This window comes from Corvus moneduloides, chromosome 23 (genome assembly GCF_009650955.1).
Source record: "Corvus moneduloides isolate bCorMon1 chromosome 23, bCorMon1.pri, whole genome shotgun sequence".
NCBI lineage: Eukaryota > Metazoa > Chordata > Aves > Passeriformes > Corvidae > Corvus > Corvus moneduloides.
Genome location: NC_045498.1, coordinates 3,517,197 through 3,543,511, shown reverse-complemented (window position 1 = coordinate 3,543,511; position 26,315 = coordinate 3,517,197). Strand labels below are relative to the sequence as shown.

The 26,315-nt window shown below is 53.4% G+C and overlaps 1 protein-coding gene across 6 annotated transcripts; it reads right to left on the bottom strand.

The window, feature by feature from the left end:
- Window positions 1-1,856: 1,856 nt before the first annotated feature.
- RSPO1 (R-spondin 1) lies at window positions 1,857-26,315 on the bottom strand. Of its 6 annotated transcripts, XM_032132506.1 has the most exons (8): window positions 16,955-17,443; window positions 16,755-16,830; window positions 16,506-16,624; window positions 8,979-9,077; window positions 6,869-7,060; window positions 5,910-6,059; window positions 5,351-5,539; window positions 1,857-4,804 (listed from the first exon to the last, which is right to left on the bottom strand). In XM_032132506.1, the coding sequence occupies exons 4-8, from the start codon at window positions 9,019-9,021 to the stop codon at window positions 4,653-4,655; spliced, it is 726 nt and encodes a 241-aa protein (XP_031988397.1). In that variant the 5' UTR covers window positions 9,022-9,077; window positions 16,506-16,624; window positions 16,755-16,830; window positions 16,955-17,443; the 3' UTR covers window positions 1,857-4,652. The 6 variants fall into 6 exon arrangements, with proteins under 6 accessions (XP_031988397.1, XP_031988396.1, XP_031988399.1 ...); XM_032132505.1 differs by having other exon boundaries at window positions 16,506-16,830; XM_032132508.1 differs by lacking the exons at window positions 16,506-16,624; window positions 16,755-16,830; window positions 16,955-17,443 and adding an exon at window positions 26,178-26,315.

Genomic DNA, 26,315 nt, shown 5'->3' with positions numbered 1-26,315 from the left:
TTGTCAATTAAATGAAGGAAAAGTAGATTTCCAAGAGTTCAGAACAAGACTGGACTTGCACTCTGAGCCCTTTCTCAGTGTGGTATTGAGCTCCTCTGTTTTATTTAACAGGATAAAGCAGCATCAGCCATCTCCCTCTATTGCAGCAATTCCCTGCAGAGCACAAGGATTTTGTAGCTCATCTTCAAAATCACAGCAGAAGACATTGTAGGCAGTTTATCAACACAGTAGCTTTCCCAGTTCCGTTCCTCAGGCACGGCTTCCCAGGGATTCAGCTGGCAGGAGCAGGAGGCAGGGCTCCTTGGCAAAAGGCTCCAGGTGTGACAGCTCTTGAATAGGAAAAACAAAGTGATCCTGGATTGTTGCCTTGGATTTGGAGTTCCCAAAACGGTGACTGAAAGCAACAGGGGAAGTCGGGAGGGAGGAGAAAACTAAAGTCAAGGTAAAAGGCAAAAAGGTGTAAGAGGACTTTGAGAGCCCAGGCTGAGCTGTGCCAGCAGGATGGAGCCCTCGGAGCGTGCAGCGGGCTCAGAGCTATGCAGGCTGCAGAGCCCTCGGCTTCACTCTGGGAACATCTGCCAGCACCGCGGATCCGGAATTCACCAGCACTCTGGAAGCTACAGCAGTTAAATATGAATGTTTTCTTGTGGTTTGATTTGAACAGTCATGAAAAGTAACTTCTGCCCTGACAGGCTGGGCTCCTCTGTGGCACAGGAGGGGCTGTGGCTGCTGAGGCCCTGTCAGTGCCTCTAAACTGGCGCTTTACCTCAGGCTGTAAATCATAATATACCACCTACCTGGATGCCTCTTTTTTCCTGTTCTTCAAAAATCGTGACATTCCAGCAAGCGGCTCCATCCAAGCTATGGTTTGGCATTCAGTTGGGTGTGATGTATTACCGTGTACTCAAATGCCATCAGGGTGGTTTATTTATGGTGACTGATTAAATACACTGGGATTTCTGTAATTTTAATAAAGTTTTTTTAAAACGCGATGCCTATAATCTCTCTCTGTGAAGTCTATTGACTTCATAAAATCTGTAAATATATATCTGAACTATCCCTTTTAGTGTTCTCAGACAACATAATCCAAACAATAGTTTTGGAGATAACCTGTTTCACTCTCCTACTCTGTTTCCTTTAATCAAAGCTAAGATTTCTCCTGAGCGAGAAATCATTTTAACATAAACATGGGCTAAGGAGTATATACATTGCCTCCACCTCTCTAGGTGTGGAAAATCACTGAATTACTGTGTGAGGAGTCTGTGTGCACACAGTTCATTGACTGTAGATGATGAAAAATACAGACTTATATTACCCAGAGAGGGTTAAGAATGTGATAGAACCAACCTGTGTTTGGTGACATTCATCTGCTTTAGCTTCCAAATCTCAGCAAATGAGAGAGCGATTAAACAGTTCCAAACCCACAACTGCAAGCTGTCCATTATTCCTGGTCCTTTGTTCCCCCATGGCATGGGATGGATTGCTCAAAAGCTGAGGAAACTGGCTAGAAACCATCCTGCAGATTCTGAGTTAATGGAATTCTGTCCAGTGAATTACGCCAGATTGTTCAGCAGGGAAAATGAAGCTGTTTTCGGTGCAGTAGAGTTCCTGACAAAGGATCTCTCTGTCTGTCCATCCAGCAGCTGTTTCTCCCGTTCAGCACCAAGTTGATCGAAGCACAGGGTGGGAATACGTGCAGGAGTCGGAGCAGCGACATTCCCATCCGTGATCCATGTTGGTTCCTTTGGCTGTCAGATGTAGGCAGAAGGCTCTCAGGACAGGCTCGCTCTGTCTGTGGACATTTTTGAATAGTTGGGGTTTGACTCCAGTTTTGGTGAATAAACAAATGAAGCTGGTTCAGCAAACCCATTTATTGATTTATTTGTTTAAAGATGTGTATTTTACAGTGATGCCGTGGAGAGAACACCACAACAGGGTTATTTAGTGTGTGGAAAGAGAGCGTTCACATGTGTGTGAATTGAGGTGACATCACCCAGCTAAGGACATCTCAGCTTGGACTGGGGAGCTCAGCGTGCAGTTCACATTGGTCAAAGGAAAAATGTTCCTAAATTCATAACTGAACTAGCTCTCTGGGAGTGGGAATAAGCACAATTCTTGAGCTGATTCAAAAAAAGAAAAGAAATTGGATTTATTTTTTATATTTTTTCTCCTAATTGTTCTAAAACAATTTAATTTTAAAATCAACCCTACTGAAAAATCTTGGATAGTCTTAATATGCATCTTAAACTTCCTGTTACCTTTGTCCCTTTTTCTTCCCATTTTGCTATGAAAAAAGGAAGGAAGTAGGGGAAAGGCTACAACAGAAAGAAGTTTGTCAGTTTTTCTAATAATCCCTAGAGTTCTCTAAAATAGGTTCTGTTGATTTATTATATGCAGTTTAGTTTTGAAATAGTTGTGCTAATAGTGTCAGGAGTTACTGTAGAGAATCAAGTCATTACCAGTGCCTCATATAGAAAACTTTCCTAATGCACTCTCTTTTCCTTAATCCTCGCTGAGAACTAGATGGGGATATGGCAGCAGGAGGGAGGCAGAGCGAGTGAGCGAGCTGAGGTTCACCAATGGGTGACTGGTGGGTGCTGGTAAAAGTAGAAGGGAAAATGGTTCTGCTTACGTGCCATGCCATGGCACAAACAAAATACTTCTCTCACAGGCTAGAAAATAGGGTAGGATTGGATCATTCAGCTAAGCTTTCAGAAATCATACGAACATGATCCATAAACAACTGAAAGGATGACTTTTAAGAACCTCTTTCTCCCCCTGCTTGGTATGCTGGTCGTTTATCATCGTGCTGAAATGGAATCCCCTTTCAAAGACATAACAGCTTCTTGTTTACTTAAACACAAAATGGACGATGGGCTGAAAGGTTTTTCTGCCAGCAGAGCAGTCACAGAGAGCTTGGTACAGCTCTGGAGCCGAAACAACTGTGCAGCCTCCACACCCTGCACTGAACCAAGCCAGCCCTGGAGTGGCTGGGTGAAAGGAGTTGGGGTGTCCTGTGCTGGAGCTGAGTCCACAGTGGGCGTCACGAGCCACAGGAGAGAACCAGGGCTGTGGGTGTGGGCAGGTGACCCCTCAGAGGGACAGGGTGCTCTCTCGCAGGCTACCCTGCACACCCACTGGCTCACTCTGCCCTCCAAAACCACAGAGCAGAGGGTGGTATGGAAGTGAGTGCAGCGAAGATTGGATTCACCAGGGTTAGTTTGGGGTGAGGCTTCCCCTGCCCTTTGCCCTACTGGGGGAGTTGGCGCTCCAGCAGCATGTCCCTGATCCACCTTGGGCACATCTCTGTGAGCCACAGCACCATCCCTCGGGACCAGAGAGTTTTTGCTGAACTCTCAAGAAATTAAATGTATCTCTACATATTTATACAGAGAAAGCACATTTTAAAGTACCAGGGCAGTGAGTGGGGAGACAGCCAAAGGAAGAACTCCCTGAGCAGAGCAGACAGTGTTCCCATGCATCCCATGCAGGGCTCGCTAGGTCTGTCTTGCACAGTCCTTGTCCCAGTTCCTCTGCTCAGGTGTCAGCTCTCGCAGAGCAGGAGAATCCAGGGAATTCCAGCCAGTGGGATGCAGACAAGTAGTTTCTACCCAACTTAAAAATTTGTTTCTCTTCTGCACGACCTGAGCTGTGCCTTCCCCCTCCCACCTGCCTCCCTCCTGCCATACTCCAGGGTGGTGTCCAGCAGCCGGACCAGCTGTCCCCAGCCTGAGACTGTCCCACAGCTGTGACTGTCTGAGCAGAGTCACAATGTTTCAGCAACCTGCGGTTTGTTGTAACCTCTCATTTTCTCAATCTGCTGTGTGTTAACTGGATCCTTCAGTGGGGAATTCCTCGGGGCTCAGCGGGGTGCAGCTGGGGTCCCTCACGCAGGATGGCTGATTTGTGGCTGCAGTGCAGCTGGCAGCATTTTCTGGGATTTTCTTAAAGCTCTGGTGAGTTTCCCTTCCACAACTGAGTCTCTGTCCTGTGGGACACCAGCCTCCATAGGGGCCAAGGTAGAAACCACACACTCAGGAAGCTGGTTGTCATTTTGATTTTGTTTTGTTTTGTTTTTTAATTTGAAATAATTCTTTGAAGCAGATTCAGGGCAGATACCACTGACCTCTTACCACAAACTTTTAACATGTATTCGCAATGATAAAGTCATACAGCTTAAAACACAAAATAAGGGGTGGAGGAAGAGAAAGAGGCCACTGCTGTGTGTGTCTGGGTCCCAGGTCAGGGAGAGTGGCCATGTGGGGTTCAGTCTCATCCCCTGGCTGAGTGCGGCTGTGCTGGGGCTGTGTGCTCGGGCTCCAGTTGAGACCTTTGATCATGAAATCAATCCCATGTCTGGGTCCTTCACTGGTTCATGCTCCACTTCTCCTCCCCGCAGTGTCCCCACAGAGCCCTGGGGGAGCCTCTGTGTATGCTCCCACTCCTCAGCAGCGTTCTTCCACAGTCCTGGGCGGGGTGTGTGTGCAGCCTCCTTAAGTATTGTGTGTGTGGCCTCTGTCGGTCTGTGGGTCAGTCTGGAATATGTGTCTGTCTCTGGACATGTGTACGTGGTGTAGCAGTGCTCTGTTCAATAAAGCTTTCATATACATAGCAGCAATGGAGTCTTGCCATCAGGTGACGCACAGGGCCAGCTACAGGGCAGGGCTAGCGGGCGTCGTGGGCACCATGGCCCCTCTCTGTTTGTTCTTCCTCTTCTTGGTGCCAGACTTAGTGTCTTTGGTGTCTTTCCGATTTCTATTCCCATTATCTTGCTTTCCTTGCTCTTCCTTTTTCTTCCTTTTCCCTGCAGTAAAGCAAAGGGGCAGTGTGAAGTGGAGTGAGGCATCAGGGAACAGATTGGCCATCTCCACCTCCCCCTGCCCCTCTGGCTAATTCCTGTGCATTTCGTTACTGCTCAGAACTGTTTCCCCTCAGAACACTCAACACAGCTGCAATCCTTGTCCATTCTGTAACAAGATAACCAGACCACCATCCTTCCTGAAGACACTCTAATTCCTGGGAAAAACAGACCTAAGCATTCTGGTAGAGAAGGCAACTCCCATCATGGCAGCACGCAGGCATGCACCCTTGGCTGCTCTCTGGCCAGGGAAGAAGCTAAAACAGCTGAAACCTGTGGCACACATGGCAAGTTGTGCCAAGGATCACCCCCTGGGCGCTGTGCCCCTTCCACCTGCAGTTCTTCCAGCTGCTGTCACATCTGTATCCCCTGCACTTCAGAGGGGTCGGGAGCTGCACAGCACATTTGTGACACTGGACAGTTGGCTGAGTACTTGTGCCTGACCTATATAGGGTGTGGGGAGGGATGGCGAGACACTCCACCTCTGCTCACCTTCGGGGCACTGGTTCTTCTGCACAGTGCATCGCCGCACCTCCGTGGTTGCAGGACACAGAGACACATCCCCAGAGGGAGCCTGCAGAATCCGCCGTGTTCGGTCTTCATTGCCCTTCTTGAAGCCACAGAGCTTCCTTTTCTTGGAGCAGGGCCCCCATGGCCCCCACTCACTCATTTCACATTGTGCTGCCAGGATAACAAGAGAGCCCAGCTGTAACTCCCATTCCTGGGTTGCCAACTCAGGCCATCCCAGAACCCACCATTGCATCTCTCCCCCACCTTAGGCTGCAAGGGAGTGTGTGTTTCCTCAGCTGCTTCCTAAGTCCCTGAGCACCCCCTTCCTTGCCAGAACACACCAACTCTGGGTCACAGTTCACAAACACCAGGGGCTGCTCCCCATCCAGGCTGGTTCCAGAGGGCTCTGCCCCATGAAGGGCTGTGCTGTCACCCCCTCAACACGGGTATGATGAGGGGTTCAGTTCATCACCTAAATCCCCCTGCAGCGCTACCCACGACCAGACACGCCGAGCGCAGGGCTGGACCCGAGGCTGCTTACCAGGACTGCTGCACTCCATGGTGCCGTTGGCAGCAGCGTAGCCTTCGGGGCATGTGACGTAACATCTCCCTTTGTGCAAATACAAACCTTCCTTACATTTTGTGCAAAAGTTTCGACTGAAACAGGACTCACAGTTCTCAATTTTGCATTCTGGGGAAAAAAAACCAAACACCAAAGCCATCATGTAGTCTGATGTGAACAAAAGACTCATGAAGCCAACCAGAGCCCAGTCCTGGCTCCCAGGGGTCTTGCAGCAGCCAGGGCATGTCTCTGAGCGTCCTGCCAGGCCTGGCTGTGCCACTCAGAAGTGAGTTTTCTTTGCACCATTTCCTGTGCAGGACAGCCCTGTGCTGCAGCTCTCACATCCAGCAGCAGCCACTGCCAGGACAGAATCAGGTAGGATGGGAAAGTTTTGGGCTGCTGTTCAGCTGAGCATCAGTCAGCCAAACGGGACAGTGAAAAGGATACAGTCCCGGCTCCAGCTGCAGCTACAGGACAGGCTGCATGGAAAGGGAGTTAGATGGAAACCTGGCCATGAGGATGCTGTGCATGGACCTGCCAGGGGAGTGATCGCATGTTTCCATGTCCAGCTCTTTCTGGTGCTCTGGCTACAAGATGCAAGCCAAGGATTTCACTCAGAGCTGCCTGAGTCTGGTGAGCAGTAGAGAAGCAATAGAGGCACTAAATGCTTGAAAGGATCTCCCCCCTCCCAAAGGAAACCAGTGCCAGTCTGGCAGCCCATATAACAAAACTGCCCAGAGGTCCTGCAAGATCCCAGGTCCACAGCATGCCCATGTGGTGCTGAGCGGGGTTCTTGTCAGGCAGATGGCTGCCATGCTCAGCCCTGCCTCTCCCCTTCCATACAGCCACAGCACCTCCTGCACCTGAGCACAGGCACGTGCTGCCCTGCAGAACACTGCCACCTGCCCATGCCCGTTCCCTCCCAGCCCCACACTCACTGATGCACTTGTTCATGTCCGTATTGCGAAGGCCAAAGTATCCCAGTGGGCAAGAAGGCAGGCAAATCCCAATTTGTCGGATATCGTTCCGCTCCAGAAGGATGAAGAGTTTGGGGGAACACCTCAGGCACCCATTGAACTCAGAGCACAGGTCACAACCTCTGGCACAGCCCTGACTCAGCTCAGTGCTGACTGGAAGAGCAGGAGAGAGGCAGTGGTTAGTGCTGGGCTCTGCAGGCACCAGCTGTGACCCCAAACCACTGGCAGGAAGGGCAGGAACTGGGACAGAGCAAGGGCCAGGGTCCTGCAGCACTGACACACTCCCAGGACTGCTCCGGCCAGACACCATGGCCCCACTCCCTGATGCCCACAGGCGCCGGCGCTGTGCCGAGCACAAGCATGAGAGTCACGACAGTGGCCGTGCTGAGGAGCAGGACCCAGAAGCAGCCACCAGCTGTGCCCGGAGCCCCAGCACTGTCCACCCCAGCCCACTGCCTCCCAGCCCTGCCCATCAGCCCTGATGCCCACGGCGGGGAGACACTCATGACGGGCAAGTGCCCAGGGGTCCTGCACCTCCTGCTGCCTCCCCACTCGGAGCTGGCGGTGCCTCCATGCCAAGGACCAGCAGGGACCAGACTGCACGGTCCTGGAGCAAAACTGTTTGACTAATTCCATCCATGCTGCGTCCCAGGCTGGATCTCACTCTGACCCTGCCTATGTTAAACTCTCTCTGGCAGTGGGAGGTGTCACTGCCCCCAAAATAGAGATGTGTTCTCAGCTCCTGCGTTCAGTCCAAGAAAAATACTCAATCCCATGTCTTGAGAGTTTTCTGCTTTTAATTATCATATAAAATGCTGCTTGTTTTGAAACCAATCGCATTCTTTGCAGGCTAGAATGCAGGTTATTTTTATTAGTTTATTATGCAAGCCATGTCCTTGTTTATAGAAAAGCTGTGTATTTAAAAGATGTATTCTTTTAAATACCGTGTTTACTACACTTCAAAAGCAAGCGCGGAGCAGCACAGTGTTCACATGCCAGGACTAGAGGTAAGAGAGCTGCCCTGTCCCCCTGCCATGACTCAAGAGCCTGGCAGTCCCTGCAGCCTGCCCCAGCCCCATTGCCGGGCCTGTGGGTGTGGGGGCTGCTGCAGCCTTGGGAAGAGACACTCAAGGCAGGAGGGTCCTCAGCCCCCAGCTGCCAAGAGGGTTCACTGGTCTAGATTGGGACCCCCTTGGCACTGTGGGCCCTGGCCCCTCTACACAGGGACCCCCAGCGATCCAGCCCCATCCCTCCTGCAGTGCTGGGCCCTGGTGCCAAGCTCAGCATCCATGGCAAAGGTATAAACTGGGCCCTTGCTGGAAATTGCCCTTTATAGCATTAGCCATGACGTCAGGTTTTCCTTGTTCTTCCAGGGCTCAGCAGTCCCAGTTTTAATATAAAATCAATTTTATATAATTTAATTTAAAACAGTTTTAATGTAAAACAGTTCTAACATGAGCTTTCATAAAGGAGGGCAAATGCCCATGGCTGCTCTTGTGCCAGTTCTGCCTGGCTGCCCTGCACAAGCCCCACCAGGGACCCTCTGAGCTGGAGGCATAGCTGACGCCCCTGTGACCTCAGGGCACACTGCATCTCAGAGCTGTGGCACGTCAGGGGACATGGCAGTGCGTGTCTGCCTGGGAGTGGGACTGGGGGAGCTCGGTGGGCTCTTGGGGCACCACAGGCCCTGCCCAGCTCCCTGTGTTATAAACACATTCACACCAGCATGACCCTCATGGCATCATGAGAGGAAGTAGAGAAGAAAAGCATTTCATACATACTTCGTCTTTGCCTCTTGCCCTTCACCACTTTGCTGCTGCCTGTTAGATCCATTGAGCTTAGAAAAACCACCACCACAAGCAGTCCAAGCTGCATAGTAACTCTCCAGTGCTGCAACCCCTCCGTCGTGGGGTGGTCGTGGGAGCGTGCTCCACAGCTGGGGTCTCTGCTGCCGCTAAATCGTCTCAGGTGGGATCAGAGCTGAGAGTCTGTGCACAGAGCCGGGTCTGGGACCATATCCACAAGCTACATCAGCACCAGCGAGCTTAGGTAGCAGGTAACATGGCTCTACCTTCATCCCTGTCAGGAGTGCAGGAGCTTGGCCCTAGTCCCATCAGGGGCTTGGCAGCGGGCGTTAGCTGCTTGCAGTTTCCAAGTACACTGGCAGGAACTGCAAAAGAAGAGGAGAACAGGTTAACTTGACAGACAGCATCACTCCCACAATGGCTGGGGGCGAGCACGGGGGTTGTAGGGTGAGCTGAACATGCTGGTAGACAGTGGCATCCGGAACGGTATGGGGAGAACTGTGCTCCAGCCTCATCCATAAGTCCCTGTTGCTAATAATCAGCACCCGTCGAAATGCTCAGCGCAGCTTTGCCATCTGCCAGTGCTGCAAAGAGTTATAGCTGGAACTTGTTTAAAATAGAGCCAGACCCCTGGGCCACCCTCCCCAAGCAGCAGATGGCTGCTGCGGGTGCCAGGCACACAAGATGTTTCCCATCAAGTGGGCACCTCTGGGGCTGGTAGTCAAGCCTAGCAGAGAGTGAGCCCGCAGTCCCCAGCCAGGGCTGGGACTGTCTGGGGACAGGGTGGGATCCTCTGCAAGCTACCCAAAATGCTGTGTTTCTGCTCTGAGGCAATTTCCAAACCTCCCATCTCCCATTCCCTGAAGCACAGGGCAGGGTCAGCACTGTGCCTGCACAGGGCCGAGTGCAGGAGCTGCTCTGCCCCAGGCTCACCGGCTCCTACGGCCCCCCAGCAGAGACAGCCCAGTGTGGGGCAGCGAGCACGGCTGTGTTGGGCAACGAGTGCGGCTGCGAGTGCCGCACTGCCCTCACCAACCCATGGCGCAGAGAGGCCCAACATGCTTGGCAGGACAGAGTGATGGGATGGCAACACCAGCAGGACGGGCTGGGCAGCAAACCAAGGGCTCTGCGTGAACTTCTGGAGAGAGAAAGGAAGCCCAGTTGCCTGACGGCCAGCCAGCACCCAGGACTCCACATGTACCATCCTTTCCTGAGAGTGCCCAAGCCTTTGCTCCAGCTGGCTGCTGACAGGGCATTTTCCCTATAGATTTCAAGTGGTTTTCCCTGTGCCTGGTGTGAAGGAAGGGTAAGTTCCATGCTGCACCAAGAGCTCTGGCACTGCCAAGCCAGGCCCCACTCTTCTCTACAGCTGGCAGAGCAAAGCCCTGCCAACGGCAGACATTGTGTGGAAATAAAGGCGACAACACTTGCTCTGTGAAGTCAAATGAAACAGAAAATTGTTTTAATCCCTTTATAATAACTGCGCAATCACCGATGCCCCAAACGATTGGTGGCGACAGTGCTGGAAGCAAGCCCGGCCTCAGCCTGGGATGGACTCGGTCCCCAGGGGGCCGGTCCCCTCCCTGGCCCACCCTGGGTGAGGGACCTGCTGAGAGGCCATTGGCCCAAGCAGCCCCCCGCTCCGGCCCACCTAAGGGTGCTTATGGCTACACAGCAGAACACCTGGAGGGAGGGGGCTGCCCCAGCAGCAGGTGTGGGCCGGCAGCTGCTGCAGGGAGATGTGACCTTGTGGCAGCTCATGCCATGACACTGAGCTGTGCCCTTGTGAGCACCTCCCAGCAGCACTGGCTCACCTGTGCCGGCAGAGCTGGCGGCCATCGGGCGCTGTGGGGCCACAGCCACTGGTCCCCCCCGCCCTGGTGGTTCCGAACTTTTCATTGTGTCCCTGCTGCGACTGCCGGGGCAGGAGCCCAGCCCTCCCCATGTGCTTGTCGTTACAGCCCACGGCTCGTCCACAGGATTTTCAAATAAATAATTAGTCACTTGTGTAAACACCAACTTGTTCTGCACTTCCAAGCCTGTTTGCTGCAAGCTGCTTTATAAACACTGTCAAGTGCTCAAGCCGGGCTGCGAGAGTATTTACGGAGCAGGAAGCTGTGCAGAGCGGGGCTCTCCGCAGCTCCTCTGCACCTTGTGCAGGGACCTGGGCACGGCGCCGGGCTTCCCTGCGAGGTGGGGGCAGCGGGTCAGGAGGGTCCCTCCGGACAGGTGGTGTGGGATAGCCCGGCCATGCATAGCACAGCCACAGGACCCTGGCGATGCGAGCGGGCGTGAGCAGGCACGTCAGTGCAGCACAACCCAAACTCTCCCCAAATGAGTGCCGAGTGCCAGCGGCTCCGGAGGGACCGTGGTGCCGCCCCTGCTCCCGCGGCCCCCGGTTTTTAATTACGGCGGCTTTGCGGGTGAAGCGCGTTCACAGGAAGCACACGCCGTGTTTACACAACACTCACAGTTTGGGCACAGTCCCCCAGCGTGGGGACAGCAGCAGGGATGGATGTCCGGAGGGAGCAAACACAGCCCCAGCGTGCCAAGAGCCAGCATGAAGCTTGTGCCACCACCACATACCCCATCTCCGAGGGCTTGGGCAGTCAGGGCAGGGAGGTGCCGTGGGAAACCTTGAGACCGCGGCACAAACCGAGCAAGCACACGCTTTTTCCTCCTTGTTTCCTTGCTTTCTAGCCCAAAGAGAGCCTGGGCTTGGCCACAGCTGTTCCCTCAGCACAGAAAGGCCACTGGCATTCTAGATGCTGCAGAGTCAGTGTCTTGGCAGGTCATCACACACGATCCACAGGTCTCCAAATCCCCCCCACGAGCACCTGGGGGTCTGTGGTGAGCCGTCTGGCTGGACTGCCAGCTCTTCCCATCCTCACCACAGGACACGAATTATGATTCTTTCTGTTACTGCAGCCAAGCAGTTCTGTCATATCAGTCAAGCTCAGGTTGCTACAAACAATTTCCAGTCTAAACATCAGCAGGATTTATACCATTATCCCATCTACAGGAAGAATTTGGGGTAACCTGAATTGCTCTGAATTCATTTATGGGGAGACCTGGCCCCTGAATCTGAGATGGCACTAAGCCTTGTTTGCAATTCAATCAGGATAAATTGGTCCTTGGGAGCTCCAATACAAACCAGAAAATGTAAACCATCCAGATAATTTGCCATTAGTCCTCCTACACACAAGGTGAGAAAGACCAACATTATATCCCCAGGATATTTGAGACGTAATCCACAATAACTAAATTGCTGATATATTGCCTGTTGCTGGATGTACCAGGGATCTGAAATGTAAACGGGCTCTCCAAAGGTTTATTGAGCCTCGGAGAGAAGGACCAGATGCTGGAGGCAGGACAAACCTGGTTACAGCAGCACTAGGAATGAACTCCTGGGAACTGCCAGGTCACTGCCAACAGCCAGCTGGGCACCAGCTGTGAGGTGGGGAATTTGGGTTTCCAGGTCCTGAAGCTGGATAGAGAATTTGAATTTCCTCTTGGTAGTCAGTGAGGGGTGTGAATATGCAGAAACTGGCTTCCTGCAGGAAGAGTCATGGTTTTGCAGGGTCTCACACGGGTTAGTTTGATCCCATGTCTTCCAGCCCCACACCAGGGGACAGCACCCAGGAGAGACCACCCTGAGCCATCCCAGCCCCAGGGCAGAGTCTGGCTCTGCAAGGTTGTGGGTGGCAACAGCAGCTCTGTGCTGCCGGCTCATTCCCCAGCCTGCCTTTGTGGAGCTTTCAACAGGCCCCTCAAATACCAATGATGGCACTTGGGTATCCATTGTCCCTGTTCCACAGGCACACAGGGATGTGCCCACACTGCTGGTGCTCCCTGAGCCCGCTGTCTGCTCTGCCTGCACCCTACTGCCTGCGCTGGTGACCCCATGGCAGAGCTCCCTGCCTGCTCTGCCAGCCCCACCGTGGGAGAGAAGCAGCCAGGGCTGAGGGAGCAGGTTTGGGCCCTTGTTCTCTTTGGGAAAGTCCCTCTCTTCTGCTGTGTTCCCAAGGGCTGTTTTCCTGTCGGCAGGGCTAATGCTCCAGGAGCAGCACTGTGAAACCCTCTTCAGTGGAAGGTCCCACCATGCTTGGCTTGGCCATCACAGCTGCCACAGGGTGTCTCACGTGCCTCCAGCAAACATCTCTGCACATGCACAGGCAGAGCCACTTTGTTCTGCTTAATCCTTGAAGCAATAAAAGAAGGCTGCATTAAGTCAAATTTCCGAACCAGAAGGTCTTCATTTGATATTAGATCCTAGTGCCAAGTTCTGCAAAATCCCCAACCCATAAACTTCACTGAAAAAATAAAATAATAAAGCCCAATCTGGCAGCAGAGCTATCCACAGCATTGTTGAGGTCTGACTTCTTCCACTAACTCCTGCACTGCATTCCCCGCATCTGCGGAGCTATGCTGTGACCCGCTGATGGTGAATACGCTGAGGAGAGGCTGCTGCTCATGACCACCCCTCTGCCCTGGCCTGGCAGTGGGAGCTGCTCTGGGGGTCAGCAGCCCCTCAGCCCCTGCAGCTCCAGCCCCCAGCTCCAGCCGTGGCTCCACTCGGCACCAGCTCTTTGCCCGCCTTGCACAGTGCCTGGCACAGTAGCTGCTCCAAGTAACGCTGTGCTCCATAGTGCCACAGGCCTCCCTCCAGGAGTGCTTGTGCTTCAGTGCTGTAAAACATCAGGAAACGTTTTACAGGGGGATTTCCATGGCCCTCATGCCAGTGCAGAGGCAGCACGCTGCTCTGGAGGAGGAGGCAGAGCCCTGAAGCAGGGTGCAGGATCCATGCCTGCCGCTTCTCCACAGAACTAGAGCAGCATCTGGAATTGCACTGGAATCACCCTGGCAGGCACAGTTCTGTGCTGAGACCAGGATGCTGCCTGGGGATCTGACTGCAGTCCTGGGAGCAGCAAACCTGTGTCTCTTATGTACAGCTCGGGTGGCTTTGAGCCTCCCACAGATCAGTAACTCACCAGAACAGCAGAACCAAATTTCAGACCAGGAAACAGAACAGCCCAATTTGGGGTAGCACAGACCAGAGCACTGAAAATCTGGCTCTTCCCCCAAAAGGGCTGGCTCCCTAAAGGCCCTTTGCTGAGCCAGGACATGCTCAGCAGGTGCCCCAGGAGGTGAGGGGGGGACACACACCATGTCAGCTATAGCCCTGGGTGTGGGGAGCAGGGGTGTCTGACGCAAACCAGGAAGCACAGTCAGGGGTGCTGAGGCTCATCCTACAACAAGTGTGCACATTCAGCTCAATAGCAATTCCCCTCTTATTTCTATGTAAATGCATGCAAACAAGGGCTTACAGCTCCTTCCACCCCAGACCCTTCCTGCCAGTTTTGTAAACATATATTTCCAGGCTCACAGGAGCCTGGTGAACCATGAGCTGCTGTGCTGATCTGCAAAGGCAGACCCAAAGCCTGAAGCCCAGGGCAAAGCCCGGAGCAGCACCTGGGGCTTTCTGCTTGGCCATGTGCACAGGAACCATCTGCCAAGTGGAGCTTCCTGAAGGGATTCCCAGTGCTGTGGTTCTCCCACGGAGACATCGCTGCCTGGGAAATCTGAGCCTTGTAGAGCCAGGAGTAGCATCAACTCCAGCAACAGAGGAAAACAAACTGGGAAAAACAACCCGCAGCCTCAGCTCTGGGCGTGTGGCAGGACGGAGCACGCGGTCAGCAGGAGGGAGTGAGCAGGCAGTCAGGGTGTCCTCCAGACCAGCTGCTGCTGCCAGCCTGGACTGAGCCCATCCAAATTCTGCTGTTTTGTGGGATGACAGCACCCTGCACCACTAGAACAGGGGGACCAAGTTCAGAGCTCTGCAGGCCTGGCAGTGCTCAGGGTGGTTTGCAATGAAGGACATCCTGCAGCCAGCCCCTGCCACCCTGCTGCCCATGGGCATGTGGGGAAGCTGCAGTCCCAGAGGATTTTCCTGAAGGCAGGTTGGTGGTGGGTATGACAGGAAGCCTGTTGGTATTTGCTAGGCCTTAGGCAAAGACAGGCACTTTCATCCTTGGCAAGATGACAGGTCACCCTCACACCACACAGAGGAAGGGTCTCTGCTGCCAGTGCCACCTCTCTCAGCTGCATGGTCCCCTCTGTCCCACTCCGGGGCTGTCCCCATAGGCCAGGAGGGTTGACCCGGCCCTCGGCTCTGTTGCTCACCGCAGCCCCAGCCTCACGGTACGGGAAGAGCTCTGCCAGCTCACATCTAGCTCGGCTGATGGAAACGTGGGGTTTATGCTGGGCTCAGCTGCTGCCTGCACACGCTGGCACGGCCGGCTCGTTTTGGCTGCGCTCAGGGGATCACTGCCCCGTATCTCCAGAGCGGGTGCCTGCACCCTGGCTGCTCCCCGCCGCGTCCCTCAGGGTGGTGCTGCTGCTCTCGCAGCGGCTGCGCCGGGGCCAGGGAGCTGATCCAGCTGAAACGAGCCTTTTTTCCAGGGTGGTTTCCAGGCATGTTGCAGCACTGGCATTCCCAGGCCTGCAGTGCTGCTGCCATCCTCCCACCCAGCCTTCACAATCTTGGCCCCACAGTGGGGTGAGAGGATGGAGTCAGGAGTTCATCCACTCCAGAGTCACCAATGGACTTCAGACAAAATCATTCCAAATGGAGAACCCTCCAGGTAGACGTTTCACTGCAAGTGCCCAGTCCCTACAGGATATCAGCGCAGACCTGGCCATCCCAAACTGCATTATAAGCGCTGCCCCAAGTTCACAGACCTCCATGTGGCAGGATTTTTTTGCGTGAGTACCTGCTGACCCCTGTGCAACAGAGTGGAGGCTCCATGTGTGCCTTGTCATGCAGCATTTTCTGCTGCCAGTATTACGCTATTTCAAAGCCTTTTACTGTAAGGTGCCTCTTTAAACCCAAACCACATCACCTGAACACTGTGATCCTCTATACCCAGGGCCGTTCAAGGGAACATACATGCCTGAGCCTATAAAATACTCCAGCAGCCCAGGGGTGACCAATCCCCAGTCACCCACACTCACATCTTGCAGCACCTAGCTCCATCAGCACAGAGAACCAAGGCTGAGGCATCACCTTCACCCACACCCTTGCTGGGGAGCTGCGTCCCAGCCCAGCTACGGGAGCCCTCACTGACCCATGGCAGCCAGCACTGGATCCAGCAGCACTTCCCCTGCACATCGGCACCAGCTGCTCACACCACGTCTAATTATTGCCGTAATCGCTATTAACTATTTCTCCACTGATCCCCCATTCAAAACGCCACAGAGCCTGTACTTACCCCACGCTCTCCAAGCGCCTGCTGTGCCCCCGTGGGTGCGTGGCAGGAGGCTGGGTTAGGTGTAGCTACAACAGTACCGAGACAGCAGCAGCTTAACTGTCCCGTCCTCCCATTGCTCCTGTCTCTGCGATCAGTGGGAGGGCAGTAGGGCACGGCCACCCGCTGCACCGTGGTCGAAGGGACCCTGCAGCTGGTCCAGAATTGGTTACGAGCTCCAGCAAGCTGATCAATGTGCCGACCAGCTCTCCATGTCCCCTTCCCCAAAACGGGACGGTAACACAGTGGCAGGGGACACGAGCAGCAGCCCAGCTTCCCTGCAAGCCCCACGCACCTCGGGGGAGGGGGGGAGAAAGGGGATCCCACAGATCGTGCTGTGATTTCACACAGCTCTCATTGTCTGAACTCATTATCCACGTTGCACAAGGCAAACCCGCAGTCAGATGCTGACACGGCTCGCGTTCCTCATTAGCAGCCACATTGCAAAAGCTCCATCGACACAAACATGCATGCTGAAGCCCTTACCTCCAACTTGTCACTCCCTCATCATTGCAGAAAAGACTTACGGGGTTCTCAGGTTTAAAATACTATAAGCCCAACTACAAAATTCCTCAGTTCCTCCAGAGAAAGTAACACACACGTTTCTGTCAAAAAAAATGAAAAATATATTCATGGCGAGTTCATGGAGAAGTCTGGTGCATTTGGGTATTTTGGTCACTCGTTTTTTAAAGCAGGTTTCTAACAGGGTCCCAGGTTTTGCACGGAGAAACAAACCCTTCTGCGATGTACAGGATCTCAGTTCGTAAAGATTGCTCAGGCTAGTTCCTACTCCATCAGCCCACGCTGCTCCCTGCGTATGCAAAGCAGAAAATATGTGATCATATCAGAGCAATTTGCACATTAATAAATCCTGGGCTCAATCTGTAGACTCCGTCCCCATCCACTGGGTAGGGGCTTTTTATTATTATTATTACCAGAGTATCCAGCTTTGTAAAGGCATCCAGTGCAAACTCCTGCATGAGGGAATTCCACCCCACTAGTACCACCTCCTAAGACAATATCCAGCCAAAATATTGTGACTGTTGCAAAACCCGGACTGGAGCTCCACAAAGGACCTTCCAGCCTCGCATCCAGAGCCAACAGGGTCTCAGTAAATTACTGCAGAGTGACACACCATCAAGTTGTCTTTGTAGTCTTTTTTATTTATGACAGTTAATTCTGAGTTATTACTAACATTTTAGTGGTAAGTGGCATATGAAGTCATCAGCTGTCACAGCTGCATCTGTTAATAAACATGTCAGATATTAAAAGCAGCTTATTATCCTCTGGAGGGGGGAAGGCATGAAGGCGAAGAGCTCAGAGCCTGGTTGTTTTTCCATTGCTGGCTGTGCAGCAGGAGGAAACACTCCTGCTCAGAAGAACAGCATGGCTGCAGTGGGACTGCCTGGGACACCTGCCCTCCGGCACATCTGAGCAGCCTGGGAGCTCTCCTCCCTGTGCTGTCAGCTCCCTTTCCCTCCTCCACCTGCACTCCAGGATGGACACGTGACAGACCCCACTTCACGCAGGTGAACAGGGGACATCAGTGCTCAGGCACCTTCCCTGAGCCCCATCATACCTGGTGGGATGAGCAGATCCTGCACCAGGGCTCAGGCGGCAGCTGGTGTTCCCAGGAGCCGTGCTGGACCCATTGTCCCTGTACAAGCCATACAGAGGAGTTGGTGTCCACCAGCCTCCCGAGGGCCAGCAGTGCTGCATGGCTGGCGGCAGCTGGTGCCCAGCCATGACTGACCCTCATCCCCAGTTCTCGCAGGGCTAAAGTGATGCTCAAGGCCATGGTGCTCTGCTGAGAGCCCTGGTGCCCTGGCAAGCTGTCCCGGGGGTATGTGACAAGCGGCCAGGTGGTCCCTTGGCATGACATGCCCATGAACCCTGGTAGTCTCCTGGGGGAGATTCCCCAAGCTTGCAGGGCCCTGAGCTGGAAGCCATAGGGCACAGGGTCTTTCAAAGGATGTCATGAGCCGTATGGTGGCTCCTGAATCTCTCCTGGATCCCCTGCTGGGGCCAGGGCAGTTCCCCTTCAACACTCTGCTGCCCACGAGCCCCCACTGAAGCATCCCTGACAGCTTGCTGGCATGAGCCCTGGTGTGCTCACTGGGACTCGGTATGGACCCAACAGCCCTGAGGAAGAGGAGGGCAAGGCTATGGATACAGAACATGGCATCAAGCAGCCCCCCAGACACAGAGATTCAGAGAGCCTCATGAATTCTTCACACACCTACCATGTTCTCTGCTGTACACAGCGCTTGTGTGGGGGCAGCTGTGAACACAAAGGTGCAAAATAACCCAAACACAGGCAAGAGGGAAAACTCACCCTTTCTGCAGCTTTTCCTTTGTGCTGTATGTGTTAGTGCTCATGTACATGGAAGTTTTATTCATCCTGAATTTTCCTTGGCAGCTCGTTAAATGTCCCTCATTTCCTATTTGCAAATGATGTCACTGAGATCCTTGCTATCTCATAGGAGTGTTGTGAATGTGTTCTGCTTGTTGGCAGATGCTGAGCCGTCACTGCTGCAAGTCTCCATATCAAAGACCTTTTTCTATTTATATTTAGAGCTTTTTTACTTTCTATTCTAGGAAATTCTCAAGTACCATCAAATGTTGTCAGGGACACCATCACTCCGTTGACTGTATGAGTAAAAAATCTGATGAACCCAAGATCTGTATTTCATGCACATTGAACAGCCAAACCTCCTTTCTGATACTGGAGTGCTGCAGCCTCAGTTGACAGCCGTAGATCAAGTTTCAGTCTGAAGCAAACGTTTCTAAGTGAGCAATAAACCCCGAAGTCACAGCTCTGTACTGGCAATGCTGACAGACCCAGACGCAGCAGCAGGGCTACCAGCACAGCAGTAATTAGCCAACAGAGCAATGGGTCTGGCTGAAGGCAAAGGGACATACTCACAGCTCCCTGGTGCCAGAGGTGTCATTGCAGAGGATGGTAAATCACACTAAATCCTGCCTTAATGCCCTGCACAAAAAATCCACCATCAAGTCCTACATTTCTTCCCCCTCTGACAGGAGCTCATTTACAGGCTTGGTTTTCTTTAGCTAATGACTGTTGAGGCTGATCCTAAATTAATCTCAAACAGGTTGTTTCTCTCCTGTACAAAAGGACATGAAGTTCCACATTTTAGCAGGATAAGATGCCAAGCCACTTCAGATTGAAAGCAGAGCTCTGACTCTCAGAGGGTTCCTTGACACCCACAGCAGATTCCCCGGGCTCCTCTGGTGGGGACATAGGCGCAGCAGCTCTGCACAAAGCTCACTCTGTCTCTGCACAGGAAGCGCCAATTCCCCCACATCCCCTAGCCCACCCTTAAAGTACGTGGTTCTCCTCTACATTAAAAACCTGCCATATTTTGGTCCAATTTCATCCCTCTATAGTTCCTGCCTTGCAAAACCCTCTGCCTCTCTCAATGAGGGGGGGAAGGCATATCCAGGGAAGGCCAACCCTGCCCAGGGGACTGCAGGGACAACTAGGAGCCATGTCCCTCACCCCTGGTGCAGCTGAGGACATGGGGGCTGTGGGTGTACCCAGGTCTGCACCAAGCAGATCCAGCACTGAGCACCACAGCTTCTTTCAGACCCGCATTAACCCTACCAGTGCCTACAAATTCCCAGCTGGCACAGAGGGTGCATTACTCATCCCTGGTGCCTCATCAGCCTTTGATAATATCTCAGCATAAGCAAAAAGCAGAAAAGACACTCACAGGGAAAGCAGAAGGAAAGCGAGTATGTCCTGAAGTGTCTGTGACACTCCCAGACTGGACATGAGGTCTTTTCTGGTCTGCTGCTCTGAGGGTTCTCTGCTGCAGGATGACTGATAGCCCAGGCAATTGTTTGTAATAACACCTGAACACCTGCAGCCTGAGTCCTAGGAACACGGCTCTGCCAGTGCCTGCTCACTGCATCAACACTTGCTCTGGATGCCAGACAACGACTGCATTGCTGGCAGGGGCTGCACAGCCTGCGCTGAGGGTCAGGCACAGGGGCACCGAGATCATGCCTTCTATGGGAGATGTGAGAGCCAGAGGATGTGGAGCTGACTTCCTGATAGGATCACCAGGGCATGCCTCTGCTTCCCAAGCAAGCCCGGGCTTTCATCCAGTCAGTGCTGCTCACGGGTTGCGCTCAGAGGTGGCAGCACTGGCAGCCTGCAGCAGCCCATGCTGGAAGCGTCTCCATCTGGGATTGTCCCTGGATCGTCATCCAGATTGGTGCTGAGAGCCACAAGCTGCAGAGCCATACAAACTGCTTCAGTGTAAAACTCTCCGTAGGTGACAGGAGAGCAAGATCCTGTCATCCCAGAGGTGGGTGGGATGAATTGCCCCATCCTGCCCCAGATGTGGTGCAGGCAGCAGCCGGGTGCCTGCCTGCACTCCCGCTCCCTGTGGGCCGGTCAGGAGTGGTCCAGCAGGACTGACCTGCTCTAGGCTTGCAATGCCGAGGGCAGGGGGTAGTTCCTGTGTGCCCCACCAGCTGTCTGGCTATTCAAACCCCTTTCTTGTGCCTGCCAGGTTTTCTGGCACCTCGTCCGTGCAGTCTGTACATTTCCCCTCTCCCCAAGGAGCAACATTATGCGCATGTTGGGAAACGCTCTTTTCCCATTTGCTCCGAAGGCCCTTTTCCCCTGTTGTTTGAGGAATGCTGTTTGAATTAGCTCCATGGATTGCAAACAGACCCCGTTGTTTTCCTTTCCCAATGCAGGGAGGCTTCTGTTCTCTCTGGCCTGCTGGATTAACCAGGGGCCTTACACACTGACCTCTCTGCAGCTCAGGGAAGCTAATTTAATCCCAATATTGTTACAGATCACAGCAGGACGGATGTCACAGATTCCTTGAGTCCAACCAGCATGGAGTGCTGGCAGGGACAGCAGCACGCTGTGTTTGTAGAGGCAGGAACTGCTGCAATTTTTCTGTTAAATTCTCTCTACAAAACTCATGCAGCTGGGGAGGACAGCAGCACGGGGGAACAGGGGGATACCCTGAGCACAGAGGGCCAACTGAGGAGATGCTCTGCCTGCATGTGCAGTGCGCCTGGCATGCCAGAGAGTGGAGGGTGGCTCTGAAATCTGGCAGAAGAGAAGGAGATACAGACTCGCATCTCCTCGATACTTTTTTCTCATTATAATTCTTTTTCCCTTGGTACCTGCTCCTGAAAGCGGCCTGTGCTGTGATGCTGAGCCTGGAAAAGGCATCAGCACCCTCACAGCAGGGCAATATGTATACACCTCACTTGTGTTTGCAGGGGGAAGATCTGCCTTCTCGCCTTGCGTGCAGTGTCACAGCTCTGCCTCCCCTGGCTCCATGGCCCCACCTGAAACCATCGCTTTCCCCAGCACAGCCAAGGAGGGTGTCCAGCCCCCGCGAGCAGGGCAGAGGGGTGCAGGAGCCACCGGGGTTTGGGGGGAAGCCCTTCCTCTCCCAGCGTCACTCGGGGGGCTTTGATGTTCGGGAAAAATAAATTACTTTGGGATGCTATTAAAGAGAAGCTTGAATGATGACACACCACAGGGCTGGGACTCCCAGCATTTCTTGTAAACTCCATCCAGAGCTGGAAGTGGAAGAGGCCACTGGCACAGCCAAGAGGACATGAAACCAAGAGCCTCTGCAGCAGGAGTGGCTTTGTGAGCAGCTTGTCCCTCTGCCGGCATCTGCTCCCTCCCTCCTGCCTCTGCTGCTGCTGCTGATGTCCCCCAGGACCATGGGGCAGAGTTTGAGGAGCACGGATGGGGCACCCAAGGGAGCCACAGCCCTGTGAGCCAGTCCTGGGAGACTGGGACAGGGATGGTAGCTGGACATGCAGCCCCTGCTCAAACCCATCCTTCTCTCAGCCATGATCGGCTCTTGGGAACATTCCTGCTGGATGACATTTCCCAAGGCATAGAGGAAAAAAAAGCACTTTTTTCCCAATATAAATTCTTGCAACATTAAAAACCCAACACAATAGTTGTAAGCCCTGGAACGGCTGGGGGTAAAAAAGCTACAGTTCAACATGGAAATAGCACTGCCATCTCCAACTGGTGAGTCCCAGATGTGGGACATCATGTGTGACAAAACCCCACAGGCAGGACATGCAGGAAGCCTGTAATTGATGTGGGCTCCCATCACTGTATAGGGACAGGCTGGTAACCTTGGGAGTCCCAAGCGCCCCGTGGGTCACCTGCCACAGCAAGAGCTGAGCCCTGGAGGCTGGGCTGGCACTGGGAGTGACACAGAGCTCCTCCTTGGCCCAGCTGTGCCCACAGAGAACAGGCTGAAGCAGAAGGGACTCGAGGCAGTTTTGGGACCCCGGGGGCATTTTGGGATAGTTTGGAAATGCTGAGGTAGTTTGAAAATGCCCCAGGCATGAGCTGGATGTTCCTGCTTACCCACAGAATGGCTGCTGGTGCTCTGGGTTGTACTGACACAACACCAGTGGGTGGGAAGTGCCTGTCTGCATGTCCTCACTAACAATAGACTTGTCCCCTGGGCAGGGACATTTTCAGGTTGGCCCAGGAGCATCATTGCACTGAAAGCAGCTGAATAGATCAGCAGAAAACACGTGGAGGGAAACCTTGTGCAGCAAAAGCCGTAGTGATGTGCTTGCTCTGCTATAATCTGAGCCATTTGCAGAACACCTGTAATTACTTTAATTACAGCTTGGGACTCTCCGGTGCCCATGCCCAGGGCGCATGTCTCGGCTTGTGCCCAGCCACCTTCTGCCACACAGCAGTTCTGCAGAGGTTTCCAGCAAAGCCAAGAGCTTTGCTGGTGTGGATGGGAAATGTCTACATACTGTATCTTAAACGATATAATTATTGGATGCAGTGCTGAGCAACGAGCTAATTCTGCCTGGGAGTTTTGGTCACTGTACGGACACAGAGAAGAGTTAGGCCCAGCAGGATGAGGCCAGGAGGGAGGAACTGGGTTCAGGTTCAAGGTTCAGGCTCCTGGAGCCAGGGCAAGGGGAGGCCAAGATGGGGAGGATGAGGAGTGAAAGGCTCCCTCGGTGGGAGGGACCGGTCGTACAACTATGGCAGCTCTGCCCTCTCTCTTTCTGCCTTTTTCCCCCTTTCAGTTCTTGGATGCGTTCATTATATGGGACCTCAAGGTGAGGCTGGCCCAGCCTGCACCCCACATCAGCACCCTGAATCACCTCACATCACCCCACATCACCCTGTATCACTGACCCTCATCACCGCCCGTCATCCCCCATCCCCCTGCATCCCCACCCCCGATAACCCCGCACCGCGGCGCTAAGTGCGCACACCAGACACTTTAGACACCCGTGTCTGCATTTGTAGATATTTTCAATATCTACAGGATGACCACATGAGGAAGAGATGGGTTGAGCCTGGCTTTTTCAGGAGGCACACCAATCCCAGCACAGGGCAGGAGAATCAAGAAGACAGCCAGAGAAGCAGTGGGGCAGTGGAGCAGGTGGTGGGGTGGTCTCTCATGGCGCCTCTGCCCTGAGAGCTTTGGGGTTTCATTTCCAAGTAAGTTTTTCACATGGTAACATTCAGAATTTTGATGGGAGGTGAGGCTACTTTTGCCTAAGAGAGAACATACTTTCACTGCTGCACCTGGCCCAGGAATGAGTTCTCCACTATTAAAATGTAATTTAATAGATCTCCATGAGTTTTGTGATGACTGGGATTTGTTCTAAGGAGACCTTTAAAGGAGAACTTTTGCATTATTGAATGTATGTGCTAGGAAGTTGAGTTCTGGCATCCTCTGATAACCAAATTTCTTTTCTATCTTCCACTATATCAATCATGATAAAAGCCCCTGCCAAAGCCCTAACTCAAGCCATGCTTCTGGCATATTGTGAAACAAATCAGCAGGGGAAAAAAGAAAAACCCACAAGATGCTCTAGTCCAGTATTTTTTAATGTAAGTTTCAAGGATATTGATGGTTTACCTCATCAGGTAAATATTTGTAACACAGTTGCTTTCCCAGAGTTAAACCAGGACCAAGAAACTGCAACTCATTTGCTCTGACAGATCCCAAATAGCTTAAAAATGAGTTTTCCTGAAATCTGAGGCCTTGTACATGCCAAGCAATGGCACTGGTACCTTCTCACCTAGGGCTGCAGGGTGATCCCATTTTCCAGGGACTAGTCTGATGGACACCCAGCTCCCACAGTTTCCCAGGGCCCCCTCAAACACAGGAGACCCCATTGTGCTGTGGGTGAGCTCTGTGCATGGGGTGAAGGGCAAGGGACCCTTGGCCCTTTGCCCTTTGTGAGATTTCCTGCATGCAAAGAGGAAGGTGTCTTTTTTAGAGCCTAATTTTATCACTTCCCTGATGCATCAGCTTGTGGAGTGCAACAACAGCAAACCATGCTGTGGAAAGAGCTCCCTTCCCTGAGAGCATTTTCAGGGCATAGCAATGGCTGAGGCGCGTGGAGAGCTAAGATGAGTTCAGCACCAAGGCTGGCATCACCTCCAGGGTCCACATGGTGCACACACCTCGCTGGCAGGGCCGGCATTGCCGCCCTGCGGTCACCGCACTGGCACAAGGTGCCTTGTGCAGTCCCGGCTGCCGGCTGGGAAAGCTGCTGCTCTGCTTTGCGTATAAGTCAAAACCTGGGAGCTACTGGTTACAGACACTCACTGCTTTAGCAAGCTGAAGTGGGAGAAGGGAGGGAGCTGCCAGATCCAGCTGGCCTCTGCTCCAGGAGCTGATGGAGGATTAGCCCAGCAGCATGTCTTTACAAATTGTCAGTTCCCAGAGTACACAAAACAAAGCTCTGAGGATTGAGTGTCTCAGCACAGAGGCAAAGGCAAAGACTTTGGGAACCTGATAGCGCTTTCCACCCAGACACAGGGACATGTGGACCCTGACTTCCTGCGGCCCCCACAGAGCCCTGCCTATCCCACAGCAGCTCAGCCTTGGCAAATGCAGCTTTGGGGCTGGTGACTCGGAGCAGGCTCCTGCCTGCAGCCCTGCTGAGCCTCTCCCTTTCTAGACTGGTGCCCCACAAACCAGAGAGAATTAGTAAAGTGACCAAAGGTCCCTCCTGGGGTGTTCTGGTGCACAGAAACCCATTCCCTGCTCTCCAGTGCCCACTGCCACTCTCCTGCAAAAGGCTGGGGCCTCTCCCCCAGCCACCCTGTCACGCACGATGGTGGAGCTGGAAGCTCTCGCTACTTGGTTCACGGGAACTTCCGACATTTCAAAAATTGTTTTCATTCTGGCTTGGAATGAAGACAAACATTTCAGAAATTCCCTGGATAACATAAAGTTTAAAATATCCTCCAAACTAAAATAGAAGTGTTGGGCTATCTCAGCTCTTGCATTATGTCATATCATGCCAGCTCACGGGTACACTACGCAGAGTCACAGATGACTTCTCATGAGGATATGTAAACAAAAACACAAATAATGTCAGCAAGGGAAGAGAAATGAAACGCTGAAATGACAAATTCTCTAAAACTACTTTTCTTCCCCTTGTGCAAATTGATTCTCCATGGGAAATCGCTTGGATTTTTTAAAAGAGCGCAGTCTGGACAAAGCAGCTCTGCTGTTCTCCGGAGCAGGAGGAACTGCTGCCGGCGCTCCCCTCCAGCCCGTCCAGCCGCAGTCCAGCAGCGCTGCTCCTGCAGCCGGGCTGCTCCGGGATCTCCCGGTGTCCCTGCCCCGTCTCCCTGGCCGCGCTTGACCCCTTATCGTGTTTCTCGCAAACCAAGGGCAGGCGAGCTCTGCGCTCACCGCGCACCGGGGCCCGGCTGTCTCCAGCACAGATAACGCCAGGATGGATCACGCCGGGCGCTGGGCTAGCGGCGCGAAGCAGCGTCTCCGTGGGAGCGCAGGAGGAGGTTCCGTGGTCCCGCTCTGCCCGGTGCCGTGGGACGGCGCTTACCTGGCTCAGCTCTGCTCGGCCGGGGCTGGCTTCTGCCCTCCCTGCGCCCCGCACATCGCCCGCCCAGGCGGCCGCTCAGCGCCGCGGCGGCTGCCCCGCGCCGGGGCTCCGCGCCGGGCAGACCTCCGGGCGCCGACTGGCACCCATCCCCCTGCCTGCCCCGTGCCTCTCCAGAAAGGCACTGCTGGGAAGGAGTGCCGGGGCTCATGTCTCCGGTGCTGTATCCACCCCTTCCCACCCTCTTGGGGTTCGGTCCTGCCAGTTCCACTTGTGGGCTGTCCTCACCACTTTGGGCCTTTCTACCGCTCCCCTTCTTGTGGCTCTGGATGTCACCACAGACACGCTTTTATGAGAGTGGGCTTGTGCAAGGCTTGTATAAAGCGTTCTCAGAAATACGAGGTCCTGTCATTTGTAAAACTAATA

Coding starts and splice junctions, on each gene's coding strand:
- RSPO1 (XM_032132500.1), bottom strand. CDS start 26,100: ATGAGCCCCGGCACTCCTTCCCAGCAGTGCCTTTCTGGAGAGGCACGG. Junction 9,078..25,892: donor GCCGAGCAGAGCTGAGCCAG/GTAAGCGCCGTC, acceptor CTTCTTTTGCAG/TTCCTGCCAGTGTACTTGGA. Junction 5,540..5,909: donor CATGGAGTGCAGCAGTCCTG/GTAAGCAGCCTC, acceptor TTATCCTGGCAG/CACAATGTGAAATGAGTGAG.